Below are 23,586 nucleotides of genomic sequence, written 5' to 3'. Positions count from 1 at the left end.
CATGCATCAAAGACTGAATAAAAGAATCCAGTGAGGGCATCTTCCAAGCTGCACCAGTTGCAGATCTGACTATGTGGAATGTAGAGACGAATACTGCATACTCTGGACCAAGTTTTGATAAAATGGAAAGAATCAACTGATTTTCTTGCTTGGATTTGTCGATCCCGCATCCTTTCAGCTGAACCAACAAGGCTTTATACCTTGTGAAAAAATCTTGAATGTTCTCAAAGTTTCTCGGATCTAATGAGTTTAACTCATTTTCGAGAATGTGACCTTGCATTTCATCCTGTTTTCCAAACCATCCTTCCAAAATTTTCCATACTTCATTTGGAGTTGAACATGATTCAACATGAAATAGCAGTTCCAGAGAAATAGATAAACATAGGATGCCGAAGGCCTCGTCCATGCGATTGAAATATCTTGTTTTCTCCATTGTCGATGTTGGTTCAACTTCCGTTTCCATGGTTATTCGAAATAAGCCTCTACTTCTGAGATGAAGTTGAATCTTTGGCTTCCATTCGAAATAATTATATGGAGTGAGAATTGCCGATTGTGGAAACTCCAATTTAGACTCCATTCTTTGTTGTTGCTTCAATCTTCTGAACCTGCAAATAAAATTTCTTGTGCACTGATTACAAATCCCTGTGCTTTGATACCATGTAAGATTTTTGAGATACACAGATCTAGATCTGCAAAACAATAAACAAGCTTGCAAGAGAAGGAAGGAAGCGAGCAAGAATTGAGAAAAGAATGAAAATTGATTCTACAATATTAGTTTTAGAATAAATACATAAAAGCAACTAAGTTAAGCTTAGTTGTACATGCAATAACTAAAGCTAGCTAAAGCTAAGTGTGCTTTATCTTATGTTAATGTGTACATGTGCCCCATGCAAGCAATAAGTTAACTGGAGCTAATCTAGGTGCATGTACACCAACACAGCTAGTCTAAGTGCATGTACACCAACACAGCTAGTCTAAGTGCATGTACACCAACATAGCTACAACATTACCCAACATATCCAACCCAACTTGGTAATGGAAATATTGAATTGTGACACAACTGACCTAGAAATCTTATCTGCAAAACACATATTTTAGAGATGGGAACGTGGAAAAGGGGGAGTGTGCTCCATCGCATCACCGATTCCTGCTTCAAATCGTCGCATGGCAGCAGAGGTCAAGCAAATGGGAAACAATACTCCCTCCACACCGCTTGTATTATGAACAGCGATAAATAAGCTGATGATGCCTGGCACTACACCCACTCCCCTTATTGCAAGTCCTCCATAGGCTGCCTTCCCCCAACCGAAATCCACATCTTTGAAGCCCATGTTGGTAACGTCAGAAACGAAGAAGGAGCCCACCACTGTAAAGTGAGGTCGCCCTCTCAATTCCATCAGATCTATCGCCGATCGCACGTAGTCGTCGTTCACAACCATTTTTTCCTCGTTTATTAGTCTGACAATGAAAGACAGCGGTTTGGTTAATAGCTCTCACGCGGTCGTCTTCGCGCATGCAAGGCTTATCCCATTCCCGTAGAACCCTTCAGGAAGTGGCGGGTCGGTTTTCATCCGGGCATTCACGGGGAATATGAACCGAACTTCCTGCTCCGCGGGCATTCGGACAACCTTCGTTCTCAGGCGCCACAAAAATGCCGATAGAGCTTCAAAGCTTGAGCACTTGCCTTGCCCTACGGCTTGTCTCTTCAGCGACTCGATTTGCTCGTGTCCGAAGAAGAATGAATTGTGGATCAGCTCGTTAGCGGGCACCATCTGTCCATATTTGTCTTCTATTTGATCGTATTCGTAGAGCGGGAACTTAACAGTGGGATCTGTCCGCGGGCGGAGCCTTTCTCTTCCCCAGACCGGAAGAACAGAAGGCCTTGTCGCGCCCTTCGCCATTTCGGCAAGAGCGGTCATGAACTGAACGAAGCCAAATGCGTCAGTAACGGTATGATTCACAGCCATGGTGAGTATGAACCCTCCGCATCTCAGGCGCGTTACCTGAAACATTATGATAAGCAGTACGGTCAGAAAACACAATTTCAGCTGCAAGAAATAGCAGTCAATGCCACCATGCAAGATAACTAATGCAAGGTTATACAAACTGACACTACTACACCAAGCGCACTTTTATAACTAATGCAAGCTTATACGAACTGACACTACTACACCAAGGGAACTTTTATAACTAATGTAAGCTTATACGAACTGACACTACTACACCAAGTTTTTGAGACATTTTTTTGAGACTTTTGTCTCAAAAAAAGTCTTTTGTCTCAAAAACTCAGTTTTTATTTTACATTAAAAATTAATATTAATTGATTTGTCTCAAATATAAGGTTTAAGATAAAAATAGGTTGAGACAAAAATATTTTAAGACAAAAACGTTATGTTTAAGACAAAAATAGTTTAAGACAAAAATATTTTAAGACAAAAGTAGTTTGAGACAAAAATATTTTAAGACAAAACTTTATATTTAAGACAAAAATAGTTTAAGACGAAAATATTTTGAGACAAAACTTTATATTTAAGACAAAAGTAGTTTGAGACAAAAATTTAAAGAAAAAAATAGTTTAAGACAAAATTATTTTAAGACAAAAACAATTTAAGACAAAATTATTTTAAGACAAAAACAATTTAAGACAAAATTAGTTTAAGACAAAACTTTGTATTTAAGACAAAAGCATTTTGAGACAAAAATATTTTAAGACAAAACTTTATATTTAATACAATGATCACTTTAGATCAAACCCATGTTTATGCTTTTATCTTTACATAGAATGTGTCATCTTTGGGCATGGAGGTAATCAGTCTGTGCCCAATAGTACGCCATATGCAACCAATGGAAATACATTCAAGTGAGATTTCATAGGCATGCCACTAGGCTCAAATACACACGACCTTACCTAATGACAAATTTTCCTTTTTGTTCTAGTTACTAACTGAACCAACCATGGATCTTCATTCAATTCCCTAAGTAGATTTCATATACCAACAATATTTAGGTTGACATAACTATAACTAGAACCTAGATCAACTAAAATAGAAATAACTTGGTCATGCAACTTACCTTCCCTCTTAATAATGGATGTCTACTGGTCTTCTTGGTAGTTGTCCACTACTACATAAACTCTCGGCATGTTCTGAGCTATATCACCTATTGTCCAAGCTTCTTGAGCACTATAGATCTTTGGGCCAACGTTTTGCTGATGTGGATAATCCCTTCTTCTATGATGTTCACCAGAAATCCAACATTTTAGTGGCTCTCATCCCTCAAACTTGGTCTACTCTAGTGCTAGTTTTTGCACATTTTCCTTAAGAACAACGTTATATTTTTTGTTGAAATTGGTTTACAGGGGTTGGTTGCTTACCTTCCCTACCTTTTGAGTTTTTCTTGGGCTAATTTCTCTTATTTCTGGCATTGTCCTTTTCCTACCATTTTCCCTCGATCTCTGGCCTACGTTTTTCTTGCTCATAATAGTGCTTCAGCGTTTTTATGGCATCCTTCAAATTTAGTGGTTCCAGAAACTTAATTTTATCTTTGAATGCCACATGAAAGCCACTAATGAACCTTTGAATCTTTTCTTTCTCATGATTGAGATATGGTACATACCTCAATAGCCATAGGAACTTCGTGATGTATTCCTCATCTAATAATGGCCCCATCTTGAGTTCATAGAACTCCTTAATTTTCATTTCCATCATAATAGTGTTCAGAAAGATATTGCTTTGTGAATAACTTTTCAAATTTTGTCCAAGTCAACTCCCTCTCAACAATCACTCTAACATTCTTCAGATCTTCCCACCAGATATTTGTTTTTCCATTCAAGTTGTAGGTGGCAACTCTAGCTTTCATATTTTTAGAATAGTTATGTATTCTAAAAAACTTCTTCATGCCCAACAACCAAGATTTTTCATCCTCTACCTTCGTCATATCCCCATCAAATGTGAGTGGCTTGGCTTTCTTAAACTCCTTAGGTGTGTAATCATTTTCCTTTCTTCCTGGATGATGATGATGATGGTGATGATTAGAACAATGATAGTTCCTCCTAGTAGTAGAACTAGATGGTTTTTTAGCATGATGCACATCAATGTTGGCTCCTCCTCTTGGGGTGCTCATTGGTGCATCTCTCTTCAAGGTGTCCTAGCTTTCAGGCTTAATCCTCTTCCTAGAACTTCCACCATCTGCCTCATTGGTAGACTCCTCTCATCTCTGAGGGCTCCTTCTATCTCTATAACTGACCCTCATCTTGGATTGCCTCTACCTCTACAAATCTAAAAGACTTTTCATAATGATTGCATTTATCTTAGCTTACTTCTCTTCAGCTCTCACTAGCCTCTTATTATCTTCCTTGAGGCTTCTAACTTTAGCCCTTAGGCTTCTTAGGGTATCCATCCAATCTAAAGAGTGAATCCCTACCCCTTGGTTAACTGATATTTCCTCTTCATTGACCCTTACCTCTTCACTTCCATAATGAGACTACTAAGAACTATACTGGACCATTCCAGTCCTCATTTCTACTTTGGCTTTGTCTTATGCTACTTATGATGTGTTTTCAATCACACACGCTATTAGACAATGAAAATAGATAAATAAATACATAGTTATGGCCATGAATTTGATGCTCATGGAGTTGCCATGGTAATCCCTGCTGTAACAAGGAAACCAAATTAACATACTCATGATGTTCAATATCTCACATGCATCAATTACAATTCAAGTAATTTAAGTTGTTATTGCATAATCATTAAAATAAATAACCAATTATATATAGGTTCCTACCCTTATAGAGTTGCCATAACAATATACCTACAACAAAATAACCATATTAGCACATAACTATACCAATTTACCATCTAAAGTTTGCAGGCCAGCCAAATTCATAATTTATTACAACTAGAAATATGTTTAGTCATGTTGATTGCTAAACTTTTTGTTGTTCCAACATGTCACATAGTGAATAATTCCCATTTAGGTATGTTATTAATTTATTTAGACTATCTTTTAACACCTAACATCTCGCTTAGGTAATTTCTAAAAATCATCACTTGCTCATAATGATCCAGTCCAAGTGTTGAACCTAGATGTTCCAATACCACTTATGCAACCCCATCCTACCCTTTTCTCCAGTGGAACGGGTTGTTACTGAAAATCCAACCCCTCTGGTTCAACTAGAGGAGTGGGATATTGGTTTGATAGTATTCATTATTTTATTTTTGCATAGGAAAATGGGTGTGTGTGTGTGTGTGTGTATTTATCTAAACATTTATTTATCAACATACAAATAATATTTATGATTGTCACATCACTTTTCACACCATGTCACTATTCACTACCAACTATCTCCCCGCTAATTTGACGGTTCTTGTTCATCGATGCCTTGTTCCATGTGTTGTGTCGATGCAACTTGAACGACCAATAATTCTAGCAGGGATCAGTGCAATCAGGGTTCAAGCTCATGGCTCTACCCCCCACATTGAGTAGCCCTCGTCTCCTCTATCAGATCCAATGGATCAAGAGAATTGTTCCACCCCCACTTCCCTTCCCGGTGATGTCACAAGGGAGGGGTGTCGCAACATGTGGGTTGTGGGCCTTATCTTCGCCCACCTTGCCACTGATTGGTCCATGAGGGATGGTCTAGGGTGCCTGTTTTGGTAAAGTCACCCTTCCCTTTCCCAATCATAATATGGTGTGATATGAGCGTGCTAATTAGAATCCTCCATGTCTAGGTCTTTCCTCCTACCAAGGGAATCAACATGTCTAATTAATTTATATGTCGGTCCACTTTGTTGCAATTCTTTGCGCCAACTTGGCCCTTTAAGCATGGGTTCATTTTTTCATTTGTTTCATAGGTTCTGCAATCTAGGACATCCACACCAACATTTTTTCATGGCCTCTATGGGTCGTTATCCCTTACTAGTTCTACCCCTCTTGAGCTTACGATCAAACTTATCTTCCAAAGCCCACTGAAGTTGTAAAATACGAAAAGGGGCTTGAGGAGATCAACACTCCTCAATGATCTATGGGCCAAGGCATACCCTCAGGGTTGTAATTCCATAACTAGAAGCACTATGAAGCTTGGCGAAGACCTCCATGACTATTGAAAATGCAAGGCTACTAGAGCCTCTAATCTAATGTCGATAGTTAATATGTTTTAAAGAGGATGACATCCTTGGCATCAACTCATGCCTTATAAACGCATGTACATCCATTTATATGTATGCAAAGACCATGTCAACAATTTGTCTTCGATGTAACTGTTATTCTGTAATAAAAGGATTCGTATACTAAATACTATGATGGTAGAAATTTGGTTCCTATGGGAAATTGATATGCCTTTACTCTGTGCACCATTTTATTGTTTATTATGTGATAATCTGGTTTAGTTGTATAGGTACTATTTCCAGTTCTTTAACCTTTTTCTTAGCAGGTTAATTAGTCATGTTTAGAAATGGTACTATCACATATTTCAAAGGTATAATAATTTAAATTATAGAAGAAGTATACCATGTTCAGCACAATCATGAGTACCATTCAGTTGAGAAGACAATACATATTCATTTCTCATATACAAGTGATTTCAATCCAAGAGTGTAACACATGATTAATGGTGTTGCAATGCATCAGAGCACTTATCTCATGATGCTTTGGGAAATTGAGTTTGGGATGAGGACTCTCCACCCAACCTTAGCCAATTATAGCTAAGGTCACTTGCAACTATCATCCTTGAGCCAGATTTTAGAGAATGAGGGGCTTGGTTCAAGGATAAAACACCAACTTTCAGTTGAAACAGGGACTCTAGAGGACCTCCCTCCTACACCCACCAGCCACTCAGCAATCAAATGGAAACACAGGGATTTGAAATTCCCAATACCTTCACTCAAAACATAGCAAGGGAATCTTGAGAGTAAATATCCACCCTTAAACAAAACATAGTGGTTCCACTCACTTAAGGGAATCCAGAGCCCAATGTAAATCAATAGCAGGAAGTTTTGAGAGTCTCTCCATCTAGGAATCAAAGGACACAATCCTCCATCTACACCACTGAGGGAATCCAGAGAAAGTCATCTCCATCCTATGGCTTTACAGGGACTCGAGAGGCATTGTTCCTCACCAAGGACAACCACCTGTTCACCAATATTTCAAACCAAAAACATAGTTTATTGCCATTCCTCCCTCTTCTTGTTCAATTTTGAATCTTATATGTTGAATGAGTGAGTGGATAATTCTGTCTCTTCCTGATTGAATGAGAGAGGGTGTATCTAAAAAATGAGATTGAACCCCTCTCATTTATTTGTTATCTTCTCTTCTGTGTTGGGATTGATTTTTTTCATTTCTACTAGCAGAAACAACTTCATTAATTTAGTTCTTCTTTCCTTGTAAATGTTTCTCAAGGAAACATGGTCTGCCTACTTCCTTCCAACCCAAATTAATTTCTTGACTAGTCCATTAAGGCTCACCAGCTATTTGTTTAATGAGTGTACCAAAAATAATTTAGATTTCTGCACAAGAAACCCATTGACATCCCAAGAAAGCAACCCCCTCTCAACTCTTTAATATATGTCCTTTACTCAGATCCCTTTTTAATATTTAATTTTTGTAAACATGTATACAATGTCTTTTACGAGAGAACCATGGTTGGGGATGTCACAGGGTTTTCGAGAAAAATACTTTCAAATATGAAAGGATGATTCTTAGGGGTGGATTTTATGTATAACTCTATACATATTAGTTAATGATCTGACCCTACGTGTTAGGGTCCAACCCTAACCCCTTTATTTATGTAATAAACCCAATAGGGTCGAGTCATAGTCATAGTTAGTTAAAGAGTCAATAAAGCCCGTATCAATAAGTCCCTTTACCTTTACATGCAGGCATATATTTGCCTTCTGGATGACTATTAAGCTTCCGATCTCTATTTCGCCTCCCTCTCCTACCCTCATGAACCCGATAAGCTGAATTTAACCAATCTCAATGTATTTGAGATAAACAATCCATCCAACTTAGGAAAGGGCCTTTCGGAAGCAATCAAGATCAAAGTGGACCAATGGACCCATATTCAGCAGCTGGACTACCAAAAAATCCCGTTCAAATGTAAGGTATGCCATGAATATGGTCATTCTGCTAATAGGTGTAGTAAACTAAAAGAAAATGAAATGAATGAAAATGTTGAAGCCAGTGAAGACACATGGGAACAAGTCAAAAAAAAGAAAGCAAACGCCAAACAGTATGGCCCAAAACCAAAGCCTCCCCTAGAAATCCAAGCTGCATCCTTCTCCTCCCCTCCCATCTTGACTCAGCCATTACCCTCTACATCAAACCCCTTCAAATATTTGGAGGAAGAAGAACCCTCATCCCCCCACTCTCCTCCTGATCCCCAGGAGCCCCCTCTCCCTGAAAGCCAATGCCAAGACACTATCAAATCCTCATTGCCTCTTACTATTTCCTCTCAGCCTCTTCTTGATCCTCCCCTCAAAAAAATCACGAGAATCTCATCTAAAGATCACGGGGGTTCTAGTGAACCCTCCAAGAATCCTGGCCCAGGCGAGAAATTTGCTAAGCAGCATAGGGATGAGAACGCACAAAAGGACATAGCAATGGGAACGCAGACACCCATAGAAACTTATATCCTGGGGCAGCATGACAAAAACGCAATCAACAAGGACCAAGGGGGGCAAGCACCTCCCAGCATACCGCATATCCAATTATGAAAATATTATCTTGGAACATCAGGGGACTTGGGCACCCCTCTAAGGTAGCAGCCCTAAGGGATCTTATCATTTCTTAGACGCCAGGAATTATTATGTTACAAGAAACAAAACAAAACCACAAGGAAATGAATAAAGTCATTGAGTAGCAGAGACAGTATGGAGGAAGCATTAGTGAGGCAAGAGGAGCCTCAGGAGGAATAACAACAATTTGGAATCAAGGTATATGGAACTATATTTCAGAAACAATAAATCAACACTGGATCAAAACAACTCTGGAAAATAAAGCAGATCAGCAAGCCATTATCATCTACAACATCTATGTTCTGAATCACTGCAGAGATAAGGATAGTTGTTGGCATGATCTAAAAGATAGTCTAGACGCAAAAGAGAACACTAAAATTATTCTAGGAGGTGACTTTAATTTAATCCTCCACGCCAATGAGAAAAGGGGAGGTAGTTTTATGCCTGATCCATATAGAATACAGTTGGAAAATATCATGCAGGAGCATGATCTTATGGATGTCCCTCCAAAAAACCGATGCAACACCTGGAACAACCACAGGATGGGTGTTGGTAACATCATGGAGCAGTTGGACAGAATTCTCATCAATATTAAACTTCTCTTTGCTTTCTCCATCAAATATGCTAACATTCTAACATGCTCTGCCTCTGACCACTTCCCAATAACTCTAATGCTGGAAAATCATAGGCCACTTGGGCCCATTCCATTCAGATACAGTTCTCTCTGGAATGATATACCAGCATTTGCAGAAATTGTTTACAGCTCTTAGATCCAACACGTGGAAGGCTCTCCCGGTTTCATTTGGGAAACAAAAATACGGAAAAAAAAAGCCATCAAAGAATGGGCTAAAACAAAGTACCAACAACCAGAGAAGGTAAAAAAAGAAATTAAGAACAATCTGGAGAGTATCCAAAGACCAATAGAGGATAATGGCCTTTCCCAAGAGAAAAAACAATAGGAAAATGAACTCTACTTACAGTTATACCGAGTTAACAGAGAAGAGGAAACAAAATGGAGGCTCAAGTCGAGACAATTATGGTTACAAGGGGTTGACAAGAACTCAGTTTTTTTTCACAAGCAAACAACAGCCAGAAAGATAGGGAATAATGTTAGCTCCACCCTAGATGCAGAAGGTGATAGACAAAGGACTCATGAAGCCATTCGAAGAGCTATTACAGATCACTATCGGGACTTGCTATAGATAGGCTTAGGATTTCTTTCATTTTGCTTGCATTTAGATTTAATTCTACATTCCTAGAAGTCCTCTTATAAAAGGGGCAAAATTTAGTTGTGGCTTGGCTGAGCCCCAAATCAGCTTAAGGATCACTTTCTTGTGTGATCAGTAAGAACGTTGATTTGACGTCTCTTCTCTATTGGTAAGTAAAAGGCATACTTTAAGCCATTAGCGATAGAAAGAAGGTAATTGGACCTAGTTTAACCAGTTAGAACCACCATTTCAATGGAAAATGAGCTGCTTTAAGTTCCTGGCTAGGTGGTCTCCCTTATAATGTTGAGGCAGATAATTTCGAGCCTTCAACAGGTACACAGACACAGCTCACAACTATTGTGTGTAATCTCCTTGGGTTGGAAGTATGGAAAGGAGATGGGGAACTGTTTGTCTCTCAGGGCAAGTTGCTTTTCCTTAGATAAATCTCTGTGTATGTTTGTTGAATTGTGATGCGTGTTGATGATATGAGTTCTCGATCGTGAATTTACTTTTGCAGATCAGTAGAGTAGCTTCTAGTCTTGTGATTTAGAAAATTTCATGAGCAATTAGAATTTGCACATTAATTTCTACAATCCCCACTTTTAAAAGTAGGTACAATAAAGCTTTGAGTCCAGGGTTTAGGGAAGTCTTGCTTGATTGTTAAATAAAAAAGGACATGCAAAGCAATTTTTAAGATTTTTGTTTGGTAGCTTTTGATGTTCTTAAATTTTCCCTTTACAAGTTTTTTAACCTCAAACTGTATGTTTTCTAGAGAAAAAAAACTTATTTCTTTATAAAAAAGGTTTGAATATTCCTCAGATTAAGGGAAGTGAGAATTGACTTCTTTAGCAATGGGGGCCAAAAGAGACTTAAGGTACCAATCCATATAGACACAGTCTTAGAATTCAGGAGCTTTACATATGCTCCTCCTTCTATGTCATTCTTGAACATGATCAAATAGGCCAATGGAAAAAGTTTGACGAAAAGAAGTGAAAATTTTGTTACTAGTGTCATAACAGAAAGGTAACTTGAAATAGGCTATAAAATCTTTGGCAAGAGTCACAAAAGTGGAATGAGTGGATCTGGTTTGATCGACATACCACTTAGCAGTAGCTCCAGTAAGAGTGCAGTAGAAAAGGCGATGACAAATGGAGTCTTATATGATAGAATTGGATGAACACCACATATGGAATGAGTGAACATGATTTGTGGGATCTTCTCTAGGATTACCTTCAAAATTGGGGATGTCGAAAGGAATCTTGGTAGGCATAACTGGCCAATTTGGGTCATGAAGAATGGGGTCATTGATGAGTTGGCTTAATTAGGGAGACTCAAACTAGCCATAAAAGGAGGCAATGGAGTAGCAGTGCCCATATTAGTGAAGGTTACGCTCATGGGGTTACCCTAGTTAGTACTTGGGTTACCACCTTGGTTTCCCACACCTGCATTGGTGCTTGACATGGTGATGGTATAACATTGAGAAGATGCGGAATGAAAGGAAGAATTGGAAGAATCAGTAGAACTAGAGTCACAATGAGGACTCAATGGAGGACTCAGAAGATGTACTTTAACTTGACGAGGAGGAGTAATATGTCCTAATAGAAACTGAGGGTGAAGGCCTCAAATTCTCTGTGACAAATTCCTAGGGGGCACAATGATGTCAAGACAATGATGACCTTAATGACTAAACAGTGATGATAGGAGAAAAAGAGCAAAAAATAGCAAGCAAACACCTAGTGCAGTGGTGCCAAGTGTAAACCAACTATATTAATGATGCTACTCCCGCAACAGTCATTGCCCGCTGAAAATACACAATTATGTCTCTCAGGGGCCATGAAGAATGATGACATGATAGATGACTCTCAAGGAGCTAAGGAGAAAAATAAGAAGACCGAGAAACCAAAGGTATGAGAGAATATCAGTACCGCATGAAGAATCCATCTGATGCATAACCCTTTGGAGGCTAGGTATGGAAAACAAAGCACATCTTTTGAAATACACCTCTTAGTGTAGCTTAAAATGTTTCTTATCATTGTCGAATCATTCTGTCTTCAATGACATGCATGGTTGAAAGAACTGAAAGTCATTCCGTGTGTTTCCTCTTAATGTCTTGCTCCCTTTCACTTGTTTATTACATAACTTAGAAGATGAAGAGTATTACCATTTGTTTATTTAAGTTACGAAGGTTGTGACCAACATGATCTTATGACTAACCAGGCATGATGCAAGGAATCCTAAGTGGGATGAAATATGTTTGATGATATGTATATAGTCAGTACACTCCTTTGCATTAATCATTGCTTTGTATCTTACATGTACCCTCACTACTTGTCAGATTTGGCTACCTGCTGCCAGCAGTCTCTTAGCTCTTTCCTGACAAAGCAAGGGAAGGAATTTCCTTCAACCTGATTTATTCAAGGCTCTTCATAGAAAGTATAGAGCTAAGAGAAGGAGATGTAGAATCTCACTATAAAACTCTTGAAAATACTTTGCATGTTCAAATCTATCCAAACGATTACGCTGCCACTCAACAACATTGTCAATCTTGGAAGACTCAAGAAAGATCACATCTCTAGATATTATAAACTTCTTATTCACTTTATCATAGAGATGGTATTCTTTGGAGGTATGAGTATCCAAAGAAGATACATTTGTAACTCCTTGCACCAAGTTTTTTATATGTTCCTTAGGTATCAAGGCATAACAGGAGGAACCAAAAACCCTGAGATGCCTCACTGAAGGAATGTGGCCATACCACATTTCATAGGGAGCCTTGTTTCTGATAGCATGAGATGGACACCTATTCTTGGAGGCCAGCCCTTGAATCAGATGGCAGAACTGGAAAATATCAGAGCTTGGCTTCAGGCCAGCAATCTAGAAACCCTTTGGGACATCTCCAATTGGACAAATGATGCAGAAAATCTATGGGATGGTTTGAATTTGGGGGAGGTCCCTCATGGGCTGGATGTTGAAGCCAATTTATTGTTGGATTTTCTCCAAGGAAAATCTCCCTTAAAGGCCTCTTCTAAGGACAAAAGAGGGTGGGGTTCTCTTTCAGGCTCTTACTCAACAGCAGAAGGTTACAAAAGTATGATGGTTGTCCCTAGCATCCCCCCAGAGCCAACTCAATGGAAATTTATTTGGTCTTTTCCTGCTCTCCCCAAAATTGACTTCTTTTGTTGGACTCTGGTGCATAAAAGTATCCTCACTAGAGATAACCTGAGGAAGCGTGGAATGGAAGGTCCCTCCAGGTGCCCTCTTTGTGCATTGGATGAAGAAATGGCTAACCACCTGTTCTTATTGTGCCCCTTTGCTCAAGAAGATTGGAAGGGTTTCCTAATGTTAGGACCTGACAAAATAGAGCTTCCACGAAATATTCAGGACCTGCTAAGAAACTGGGCCAAGTTATCCCCGTTCTGTCTCTCCAAAAAAAGATCCCTTCTCAGGTGCAGTTAGCCCCCATCCTCAAAAAAATCAGACTACTATTGCCCAAGTTCCACAAAATCTCCTTCTATCATGTTCTGAGGAAGTTAAACTCACAGGCGGACTTGGTAGCCAACCTAGGCTCTCTCAGGAGCAGGAGATCTCTGTTTGTAAATTATGTTGAATCGGATTGCAACATTCCTTAATTTTGGAGTTGTCTGAGCCTCTGCTCCTTTGAGCATTTCGCTGATTCAGATTCTCCAGACATCGGGACCGTACCATTTTGAGCTGGCTGCTGTTAGGAAACGCGGACTCATCCACAAGGGAAAATTCAGAGTGCAACCGTGGCATTTGCGATCTCTGTTCGTCGTTGGAACTCACTGTTGTGTCTGGGTAGGTGCTGGGGAGTTCACGGGGGCCTCTTAAAGGCCAATTTACCGCTCTTGGCATTCTTGAACACTATATAACACTCTGCCAGACATTTCAAAAAGAAAACACAGTGATTCTTGGGATGATCTGGCACTTCGGCGCGTTGGATCTTCTCTCTACAAGCTAGGAAGCAGAGCTACGTCACGGAAAGCAAAAGCAGCAGAATTTTAAGGCACCATTATAAAACCAATTCAAGTTATTTTTCAAGCCTCTATCTGCATTCACATTGTAACTCATTCAGTGGACTATTCAAAAGCCAAATCTTCTTTCCCCGTCGACTGTAACAAGGAAATACAAGGTTTCAGTGTTAAAGTCCTCGGCAGCTGATTTGCCGAATTTTAAATAAAAACTAACTATTTATGTCAAAAAAAAAAAAATGGAGAGCAAAGCGCTTAGGGTTTGATGCTACTCTAGAACTGGCAGACCTTCACAGACTACGTTGTTCTGCCATTAACCTTCAGCCATTAGGCAGCTACAGCACAATAAAGAACAACTATTGCGCAATGGAACCCCCTCAGGGGGAGGACATGATGCCTCCCCCCGCTGATACAGAAAACGGCCTGCGACAGACTGAAAATGTCAGGATGGACCATCCAGAAGATACAACAACATAGAATGAAAATACGCCAACAAATAACAACACAAATGAAGAACCACGAGTGACGTCAAACACCTGCAAGTCGGTAGCAGTTGACAGACCCAAAATCAATCTCCCAAGTCAACATATCAACACTCAGATCCAGTTTATGAGGGATCATGCTTTGATAGGAAATTTCATAGGCCTTTAGCCAACGGAGAAAGCTTTGCACCGCTGGATCGTAGCCAAATGGAAGCCAAAAGGGCACATAACACTGCAGTTAGGGCCTAAGGGCTTCTTTACTGCCATTTTCAATTGTCTGGAGGACCGAAACAGGGTATTGGATGGAGGACCATATTTCTTCAACGCAACAGGGCTATACCTAAGAGGATGGATCGAGCGCTTTAACCCGGACATCTCCTAAACTCATGTCTGTTAGCAACCCGACTTTGGGAGAAGATTAGCTTCAGATGTCAAAGAGATGGACGAAATAAGGAGAATTCAGCTAGCACTATTCATTCTTGGGCACCTCACCCTTATAAAAGCAAAATCTTAAACACCTTATGGAAGCTAATACCAGGGTTCCTCACGTGGACAATCTGGAAAGAGAGAAATAGCCGCATCATCAAAGACCATTCCTCTCCCATAGAAGTTCTATGGATCAATATATGTCAAAACATACGAGAAACCTTGATGCTCCAAACATGGCTTGATGATGATTTCCCATCCACACCACAGGAACAAAATATATGGCTGAACTGGAACCTTCAGTGGAACCATGAGCCGGTACACCTAAGGAAAATCCCTCCCTCTGGAGATACACCTGACAAATGGACTCCACCCCCACCACACATGGTACTGCTCAACTTTGATGGAGCGTCAAAGGGAAATCTAGGTAAAGCAGGATTTGGGGGAATATTTAGAAATCACAAGGGCAATGTTCTCCAAACATTCATGGGGTAAATAGGTTGGGATACAAACAACTCAGTCGAGTTAGAAGGAATTTGGCAAGGACTTCTCCTGGCTCAGAACAATAGATTCCTCCCACTCATAATTGAAGGGGACTCTCAGATCTTAATTAACATGATCAACCAGATCTTACAGGGAACTCTAGCACATAAAGTGGGTAGCAGCACTTAAGCAATAGATATATGTAAAGGAGCACTTAAGCAATAGGATATATGCAAAGGATGTACATTACAAAAGTACATAAAATCCACATTCCATGATGAGGACAACAAAGCACATGCAGTCCTAGAAAGGATCCACTATGATGTTTATGGACCTTTCTCGACAATCTACACTGTTAGACACAAATATTTTGTCATTTTTATTGATGACTTCTCACCTAAGTGTTGGATATTTTTCATGTGGAAGAAAGATGAGACATTCTCCAAGTTCGTAGAACTCAAGGCACTGGTTGAAAAAGAAGCTACCAAGAAGGTGAAGTCTCAATTGTAGCGGCTGCAACACCCTCGAAAATTTTGGCATGCACTTAAATTTTGGAGCCTAATATGGATATTGTGATCAATCTTTCCTTAGTCACTTATTTGTAATTTGATCATGATCTCAATCTCCCCTTTTCGATCTTAAGAGTCATTCATGCTTTTATTTTTACATAGAATCTGTCATCTTTGGGCATGTGGGTTATCGCTTGTCATGCAAAGGGAGGTTTGTTTTGATTCAAGCGGATATATTTATGAGAATGGGTTGTCCTCGCCACATAGACATGTTTCAAACTCATTTCACATAATATATCATCATCCCAAAGTCTATCATCGGAGCCACACTTGTCGTAAGATGCCACAAACGTTGTTTCATTAAGCGAAGTATGTGTTATATGTTCTAGATGGTTTATGTTGTATCACTAAGTTTTCAAGTGTGTGATCGTAGTCAAGTTTTATCATTGTTCACATCAGTTCCACTGCTCCCACACTTAGCCAAATTTCGGAGTATCCTTATCAACCTAGCCTCAACCAACTTTCCTGAACTGCGCACTTCACATACGTAACCCTCAAGATTCTCCCTTGCCTATTGGAATTGTGCAACGCACACAAATCCCAACCTCCCTTAGCATTCAAAACTGTGGAGTGGTTTCCTCCAATGTCCTTCCCTCAACCCGAACCCAATGTCTCCAGAAACTGTGAAATTTTTTCCCTTGACTACCCAGTCTGCCTTGCATCCTGAAATTGCATAGATGTGTCCTCCCACAACCTCATCCAATAGTAGTGCCTTTCATCCAGCTAAAAATTTGTAAATGTTTCCTCCCAGGGCCTCATTCCTCAACGGTCACTTCTCGCTGAAAATACACAATTATGTCTCTCAGGGGCCACGAAGAAAGATGACATGATAGATGACTCTCAAGGAGCTGAGGATAAAAATAAGTAGACCAAGGAACCCAAGGTATGATAGAATGTCGGGACCGCATGAAGACTCCATCTGATGCATAACCCTTTGGAGGCTAGGTGTGCAAAACAAAGCACATATTTTGAAATACACCTCTTATTGTAGCTTAAAAAGTTTGCTTATCGTTGTTGTATCATTCTGTCTTCAATGAAATGCATGGTTGCAAGAACTGAAAGTCATTCCATTGTTTCCTGTATGTGTCTTGCTCCCTTTCACTTGTTTATTACATAGCTTAGAAGATGAAGAGAAATACCACTTGTTTATTTAAGCTACAGAGGTTGTGACCAACATGATCTTACGACTAACCAGGCACGATGCAAGGCATCCTATGTGGGATGAAATATGTTTAATGATATGTATATAGTTAGTACACTCCTTTGCATTAATCCTTCTTTGTATCTGGCATGTACCCTCACTAATCAAATTTGGCTACCTACTGCTAGTAGTCTCTTAGCTCTTTCCTGACAAAGCAAGGGTAGGAATTTCCTCTTCATGTCTTGCTCCCTTTCACTTGTTTATTATATAACTTAGAAGATGAAGAGTATTACTTTTTGGTCATGCACATCCTCACTAACTATCTTGGGAGGTCTGTAATAGTTCCTTGCATGCACTTCCTCACTAAATATGTTTTGGGATGTCTCTACTAGTTCCTTGAAAATTCCTGTTTGTCAAGGCTTAACTACTTATGATCTTAGGTGCTCAGAACAGTGTGACAGTTTATGGCACTCTCCAAATCACCATTCGTGGAAGGATCCAACAAAACGACTTGAGAGGAAGATGAGAAGGGCACACTCTTATTGGAACTAACCTAGAACTAGTGGAATTGGTTGGTCCCAATGGTTTTACAGTTGTACTGGTCTAATTTGGTGGTTCAGATTGGCTAAGGTTGGTCTTGTATTTAACTGACCTTAAAACACCAAAGTGACTAGTTCTCTACTAAACTGACTGATTCTAAAGAATGTAGTGCAACATAGATTGTAGTTGTGCATATTAATCCAAAGTTCTTATGAACTTTACCATGTTCATAAAATGATTGTTGTTCTCAACCTATCAATTTATCAATTTAACTTTGAGGACCAATAAGATAATTGATGGTCTTATTTGGCCTCTTCCCAAGGTAGACAAACCATATCATTGATATTATTCATACAATATCTTTTTTCCATTCATTTATTTGATTCATATTTCCAAGATTTGAAACTAATGCTAGCATTAGTTTATAAACATTAAATGCTACCTATAACCATGAAAACACTGACCATAACCATGGAAACACTAAAGGGGGCCAGATGGTTGTGTGCATGTTGGTGTGGTGTATAAGGAACAATACACTTGTTAGTCTTCTTATTCTTCTCCTGAGAAAATTCAGCGACTACCTTCAAATTTAGTTGCAACTTCAGACTTCTTTGCAGGGTGCACAACCTCTCCTCTACTTTAGCTTGACAACCCAACTTCAACCAAGTATGTTGAGAAAATGTCATAATTTGATTCTTGTAACACTTATCCATTAAGTAGAGCACTTACTGGAATAAAATACCATTATGGGGATATTCCATTCTAGTTCAACAAGTTATATGATGTGGAACTGTCCAAATAGAGAAAACAAAAGCTTTTTCACACTTATCAACTCTCCAGTTTTATTAACCCTTCAATCTTGTCTTCATGCAATCAAGCTTTAAAACAAAGCTAGACCTAATCCACTCCCATAAGGCATCATAGCCTGAATGGGAATCTCTAAACCGACCCCATTGGAGGTGTCAATCCTGATTTCATGCATCTATTGGACTCATGACTAGCTCGTATATTGATTAGTCCACTGATATATTGAACTTATCCTCATGCAAGTGAATTGGAATAGACTAGAGCTCATGCAAATGTTGAAATGAAGGTGTCTTGGATGGTGGATTCCATGCACCAATCCTATTTCATGTTGTTGTTTTTGGTACTTGCAGTATCATTTTAATGAAATGAAACACTAGCCTTCAAATAATCAAAATAACCATTTTCGATGTCAACCTTGTCAATATTATAGCTTCATTTGTACTCTTATCACATGCTTATGTCTTTTCTTCATTGTTGTAATGCAATCAATTTAGTGTTTAGTTACAAGTCATCACCATAACAAAAACCATAGCAAATTTTAACCTTTAAGCCTAATTATTTCCAACACTAGGATAATGTTGTAATTTGCTCTAATATCATCTGTAACAAACCCAACACCTTGAGTGTTATCCAAGCGATGGGGTCAACTTCTTTGGAAACACACAAAGGGAGAGAGATATATTATCACTTTAAAAGTTAACTTCCTTATGATAATGGCTATGGGTATCACTTGAGATGAACCCAACACCTTGAGTGTTATCGAAGCGATACGATTAACTTATCTCAAAACACACAAAGAGAGAGAGATATTATCACTTTAAAAGTTAACTTCGCTACAATAATGGCTATAGGTATCACTTGAAGTGTCATTTATGTAGTGATGTAGGGTATAGTGTCACATAGACCAAGTGATGTAGGATAGGGTTGAAAGGCTAGGTTAACTCAAGGGTTGGGCACTGAGACTAGTGGATTGGTTCCTGGGGGTCTTCTGGCACCTGAGGGAGGTCTATAAAGAGTTGGTTAGTCGGTTCCACTTTCTTAACTGCACTTAGGGAGTTTAATCATATCATAGTAACTCTTCATCACATGTTTACCCCGGTGGACCGATTATCTCAGGTAAATGTGGGAGGAGGACGTTACATAATATAAATCCTTTATTCAAGTAGAAGCTTGTGTATTTATTTGTCTTATATTTTCATGCTTATAATTTCCTCTAACTAATAAGAACTTATCTCCACTTCGTCATGTAAGAAAATTGTGTCCTGATTTGTGCAATGACCCACTCAATCATGCTAGACATTGGGTCATGACTTGTCTTACGGATGCTTGTTTACAAAGGGAGACCCCTCTCGACTCCTTTAATGCAATTTCTACTCACAACTCTATGAAATATATTGGATGACTATCAAATTATAATAATAGATTAACTTGATTGTGTGGATATTTGTCTTCCACACTATGTTATTTGTCATTACTGGACATATTATTTATATGCAAGATGGATATTTTATTTCCCCATGGTATGTTGGTTTCTCTTGGATGTACTTTCAATGGTAGTTTTGGTGCCATTGACAAAAAGTGTGGTGCTTGGTGCTCCTCGAATTGACCAATGTACTTAACTGGTTCCTTCTTTCAGACTTCAACCAAAAGACCCAATTACCAGGTTGTCGAACGATGTTGGTATTGGTACTATATTGTTCGCTAAAATAACCTTTATTGCTACTATATCGTCGCAATTTTTTTACTCTTGGCTAATTCAATTTCTTTATTTCCTCTTGCCCCAACTTAGATACATATGTGCCACATTTTCTTGTGAGATTTCAGTTATGAGATGAAGTAATAAACATACATATTTGTGAACACTAGGAAATATATTGCATCCTCACTTATTCAGAGTGTGACAACACAACTCTCCTCTTCGATCTTTACCCCGACTGTCCCATGGGAATAATCCTCTTTGCAAAGTTGTTTAATGGGCAATGCAGACGTGTCTGTCTTCCTCGGGATCCTCTCACTCATCGACGACAAGGAACCATGCCCTTCCATCGAACGGTTGGAGGCGCTCTTGGCGGGTTATCAATCTCCTAGGCAAGGAATGAGGGTTCATTTGTCGCCCCTTGACATCGGAGCTCAGTTTGGGGTTCCTGTTCTAGATGTGGGTTACTCAGGTCGAAGCTTGGAGGCCTACCGCTGTCTGCAAATACTGAGGAAGTAAGGTGCTGCCTCAACCTTGGATTTTGGTCTACTTTGCTCGCTTTCAGGTGGATAAACTTTACCCTGTCTATTTTCTGGCACTTCTTCTTTGAAGTTCGTTTTCCTTTCTTGCTATGGAATTGGCCGCATAACTTCAGTAAATGGTTCATGCAGGTTTTGGAAGCAGTGAGATTGGAAAGCGCTATCGATTGTATAGGTGGGGTAGCATTCCAGTCGCATATGGAGCGAGCAGTCTCTCCAGGTATGTTGTCCCCTATATAGACTGAGCTGTGGATAGATATTCGGGTTTGCTTGTTAACAGTGCTTTTGCCTTGCCCTGCCTTTTAAGAGGGTTTCTTCAGTTTTGGACCGGAAGGGTTTCGTTTTTATTTATTTTTTCCTCTTCCTGGTTAGCTTCTCCAAGCTTGCTCACTACCGGTGGGGGTTACCTTTAATTTTTGTAATACAGTTGTAAAAGAACATCAATTAGTTCCGTTTTACCTCTTGGGTTCTCTTGGCTCGCTCATTTATATGGGCAGGCTCCTGGAACTACTAGATCCACCATCGTGTCCTTCCTTTTTATTGCCAAGAATTTCTATATCAACAAAATACTCTTCATTCATATATTCATTAGCATCATCATTCAAATGAGGTATATATGGAATATATTTAACATTATAAGTCTTTGATGTTTTAAAATATACATAAAAAAAAATTAGTTGATTGACCCTTCCTTTTTGCAGGCATTTCTATTTAAATAATTTACCTACATGCAAAACAATTACAATAAATTGCAATAATCAAATAAAGAGTGAAGGATTGATAGTCATTACATAAGTAAAGATGTCAAGATAATAAGGTGTAATTACTAAAGAATAGCACATTCCACCTTGAAGTGTTTATGAATGTGGAATGAATTTTTTTTATCTATTTGTAATAGAAGAATTTTATTAGTCACTCAAATTACATTTTGATAATTTATGATGATAAAATCTCTTCAATAAATATGATATTTATTATGGTTCATTATATTTCTTTGTGTTGATGAATGCTCCTTAAAAAATTACTAGACACTACCTATAGTACAATGATTACTTACTATAAAATAGATACACTACCTATAGTACAACAATTAGTAGATCAATAACACCTATAGTACACCAATTAGTAGATCAATAATAAGTCAATTCAAAAAAGCAACTTCAAACGGAACCTTAACCTATGTAAAATAACATAACATTTTAAAATTCTTATGGAATTTAACATTCTTAAACCTATAAGAAATCAAATTAAGTTAAGTATATGTTTGTTATTAATAAATTTAACATAAAAGATTTAAATTAAAATATATTAAGTATTAAGAGCCCTGGCCAGTTATGCATGGTTGGAATGCCAAGGAGCCTCCACTTGGTACCCTGGTTGTCGCAGTATGCCTAGGGTTATGCATGGTTCGACTGCCTACAACGAGCCTCCAGTTGGAATCATTCCGTGGGAATATGGATCGGTTCTATGGTGCAGATGCGGCGGCCTCTTCCAATTGCAACGGTCGTGGTGTTAGATCCTGGTACATTGTGTGTCTTGAGGTGATCTCCCAGGGTTGTCGAGCCGGGAGGGTTAGTCTGTCGAGTCCTCAAATGGTTCACTTCTGTCTTTCTCTGTTATGGTTCTCTACCCGCTGCTTTACCTCGCCACAGTTTGCCTTTGATCAAGTTACCCACTTCTGGTTGCCTTCGAAATTGGTTCTTTTCAGTGGTACAACATGATGTGCGCTAAGACACAGTCTCTGTTTTCAGAAAGGGTTTCCAGCTTGGATAGTCTCTTTAGGTAAGCGCATATTCGTTTTAGGTGTTAAACATAAATAGTTTCTGAGTTTTATAGCTTTTCTCTTGTTTTTTCATCACATACTCATCTTGTTTTCTACTTGAATGTGCAGCCCTGGTTGGCTATGGTGTGGGTCTTCGGAGTCATGCCAAATTGTGGTTGGGTCTACCAGTTTCTTGGCGCCCACTACTAGGTATGTGTAATTTGTTTGTCGAACTAGGCTAGGAATATTAGTTAACATCCTTCAACTGTGAACTGGACGGAATACTATCCCTGTAATGTATTTTTAAAAGGTTTCTCTGGCCTAAGGCTAAGGGTTTTGTTATAATAACTCAGAGGGATTGGGCCGAACTCAGAGGAATAATTCCATGTTTTCAGACTTTTGGTTTTGGTTATGAAATTGCAGTCTTGTTGCCAAGAATGCGCTTGTGTTAAGTTATTGATCTATTAAAGCCACGAGACTAGGGTTTCTGTGATGGGCATTAAGGGCACGAGGCCCAACGACCGCAGAGTACATACTCATTTATTCGTTCGTGGGTGGCGGGAGATAGATATTAAGACCCTCATTCTTATGAAAAGTGGGAGACATATGCGGGAAATAGCAGGAAACAATGGGCTAGGCCATCTTAAAATGGAAACAAGACCGCTGAAACCACCGAAACTTGTTTGGTGTAGAGGCCAAAAATCTTTTTGGCGCTAAATTGTTTCAGTTTTTATATGCTGGGGCTTTCACTGTTATTTTGCAAAGGAACTCGAAGCTCATGAGCTAGAAGTTTCAAGGAAGACAACAAAGGGTTTATTTTCCATAGGTATTTTCCGTTCAATTTGATGTATTTCCCTTGCAAATATGTTGGCCTTAAGAAGTATTCTCTGCCATGAATTTAAAGAGTTTTTAGCTGCACTATCTCTAACTTCAAATAAAAAGCAGGATCTGTGATAATCTGATTTCTTCATATTGAAGAAATGTTTTGCAAAAGTTGTCTTTCCTATGCCACCTAACCCCACTATCCCCAATATCTGAGATTTCCCCCTTTGCTATTGCTTCAACAGGACTGTCTCTTCAAAATCTTGAGGCTTAAAATTCAAGCCTGTTGGATAGTCGGCCACGGGCAACTCTGGCTTTTTCACTATTTCCGACAGACATTTAACCCTTTCATCCTGAATTTGAGTGTAAATTTAGGGCAATAATGTT

The 23,586-nt window shown here is 39.0% G+C and overlaps 1 protein-coding gene across 1 annotated transcript in view; it reads right to left on the bottom strand.

Annotated features, from left to right (window-relative positions):
• Positions 1 to 1,493: 1,493 nt before the first annotated feature.
• The window catches only part of LOC149253695 (benzyl alcohol O-benzoyltransferase-like), a 40,683-nt gene continuing 18,590 nt past the window's right edge, over positions 1,494 to 23,586 (bottom strand). Inside the window, exon 2 of the mRNA XM_089454571.1 lies at positions 1,494 to 2,003. Within this exon, the coding sequence (XP_089310697.1) occupies positions 1,494 to 2,003 (510 nt within the window). The remainder of the gene's footprint in view (positions 2,004 to 23,586) is intronic.

This window comes from Pinus tabuliformis, chromosome 7 (genome assembly GCF_031772625.1).
Source record: "Pinus tabuliformis cultivar Carrire ecotype Pingquan chromosome 7, CPIR1, whole genome shotgun sequence".
NCBI classification, from domain to species: Eukaryota; Viridiplantae; Streptophyta; class Pinopsida; order Pinales; family Pinaceae; genus Pinus; species Pinus tabuliformis.
Note: the sequence above shows the minus strand (reverse complement) of the source record. Positions and strands in the feature narration are given on the sequence as shown.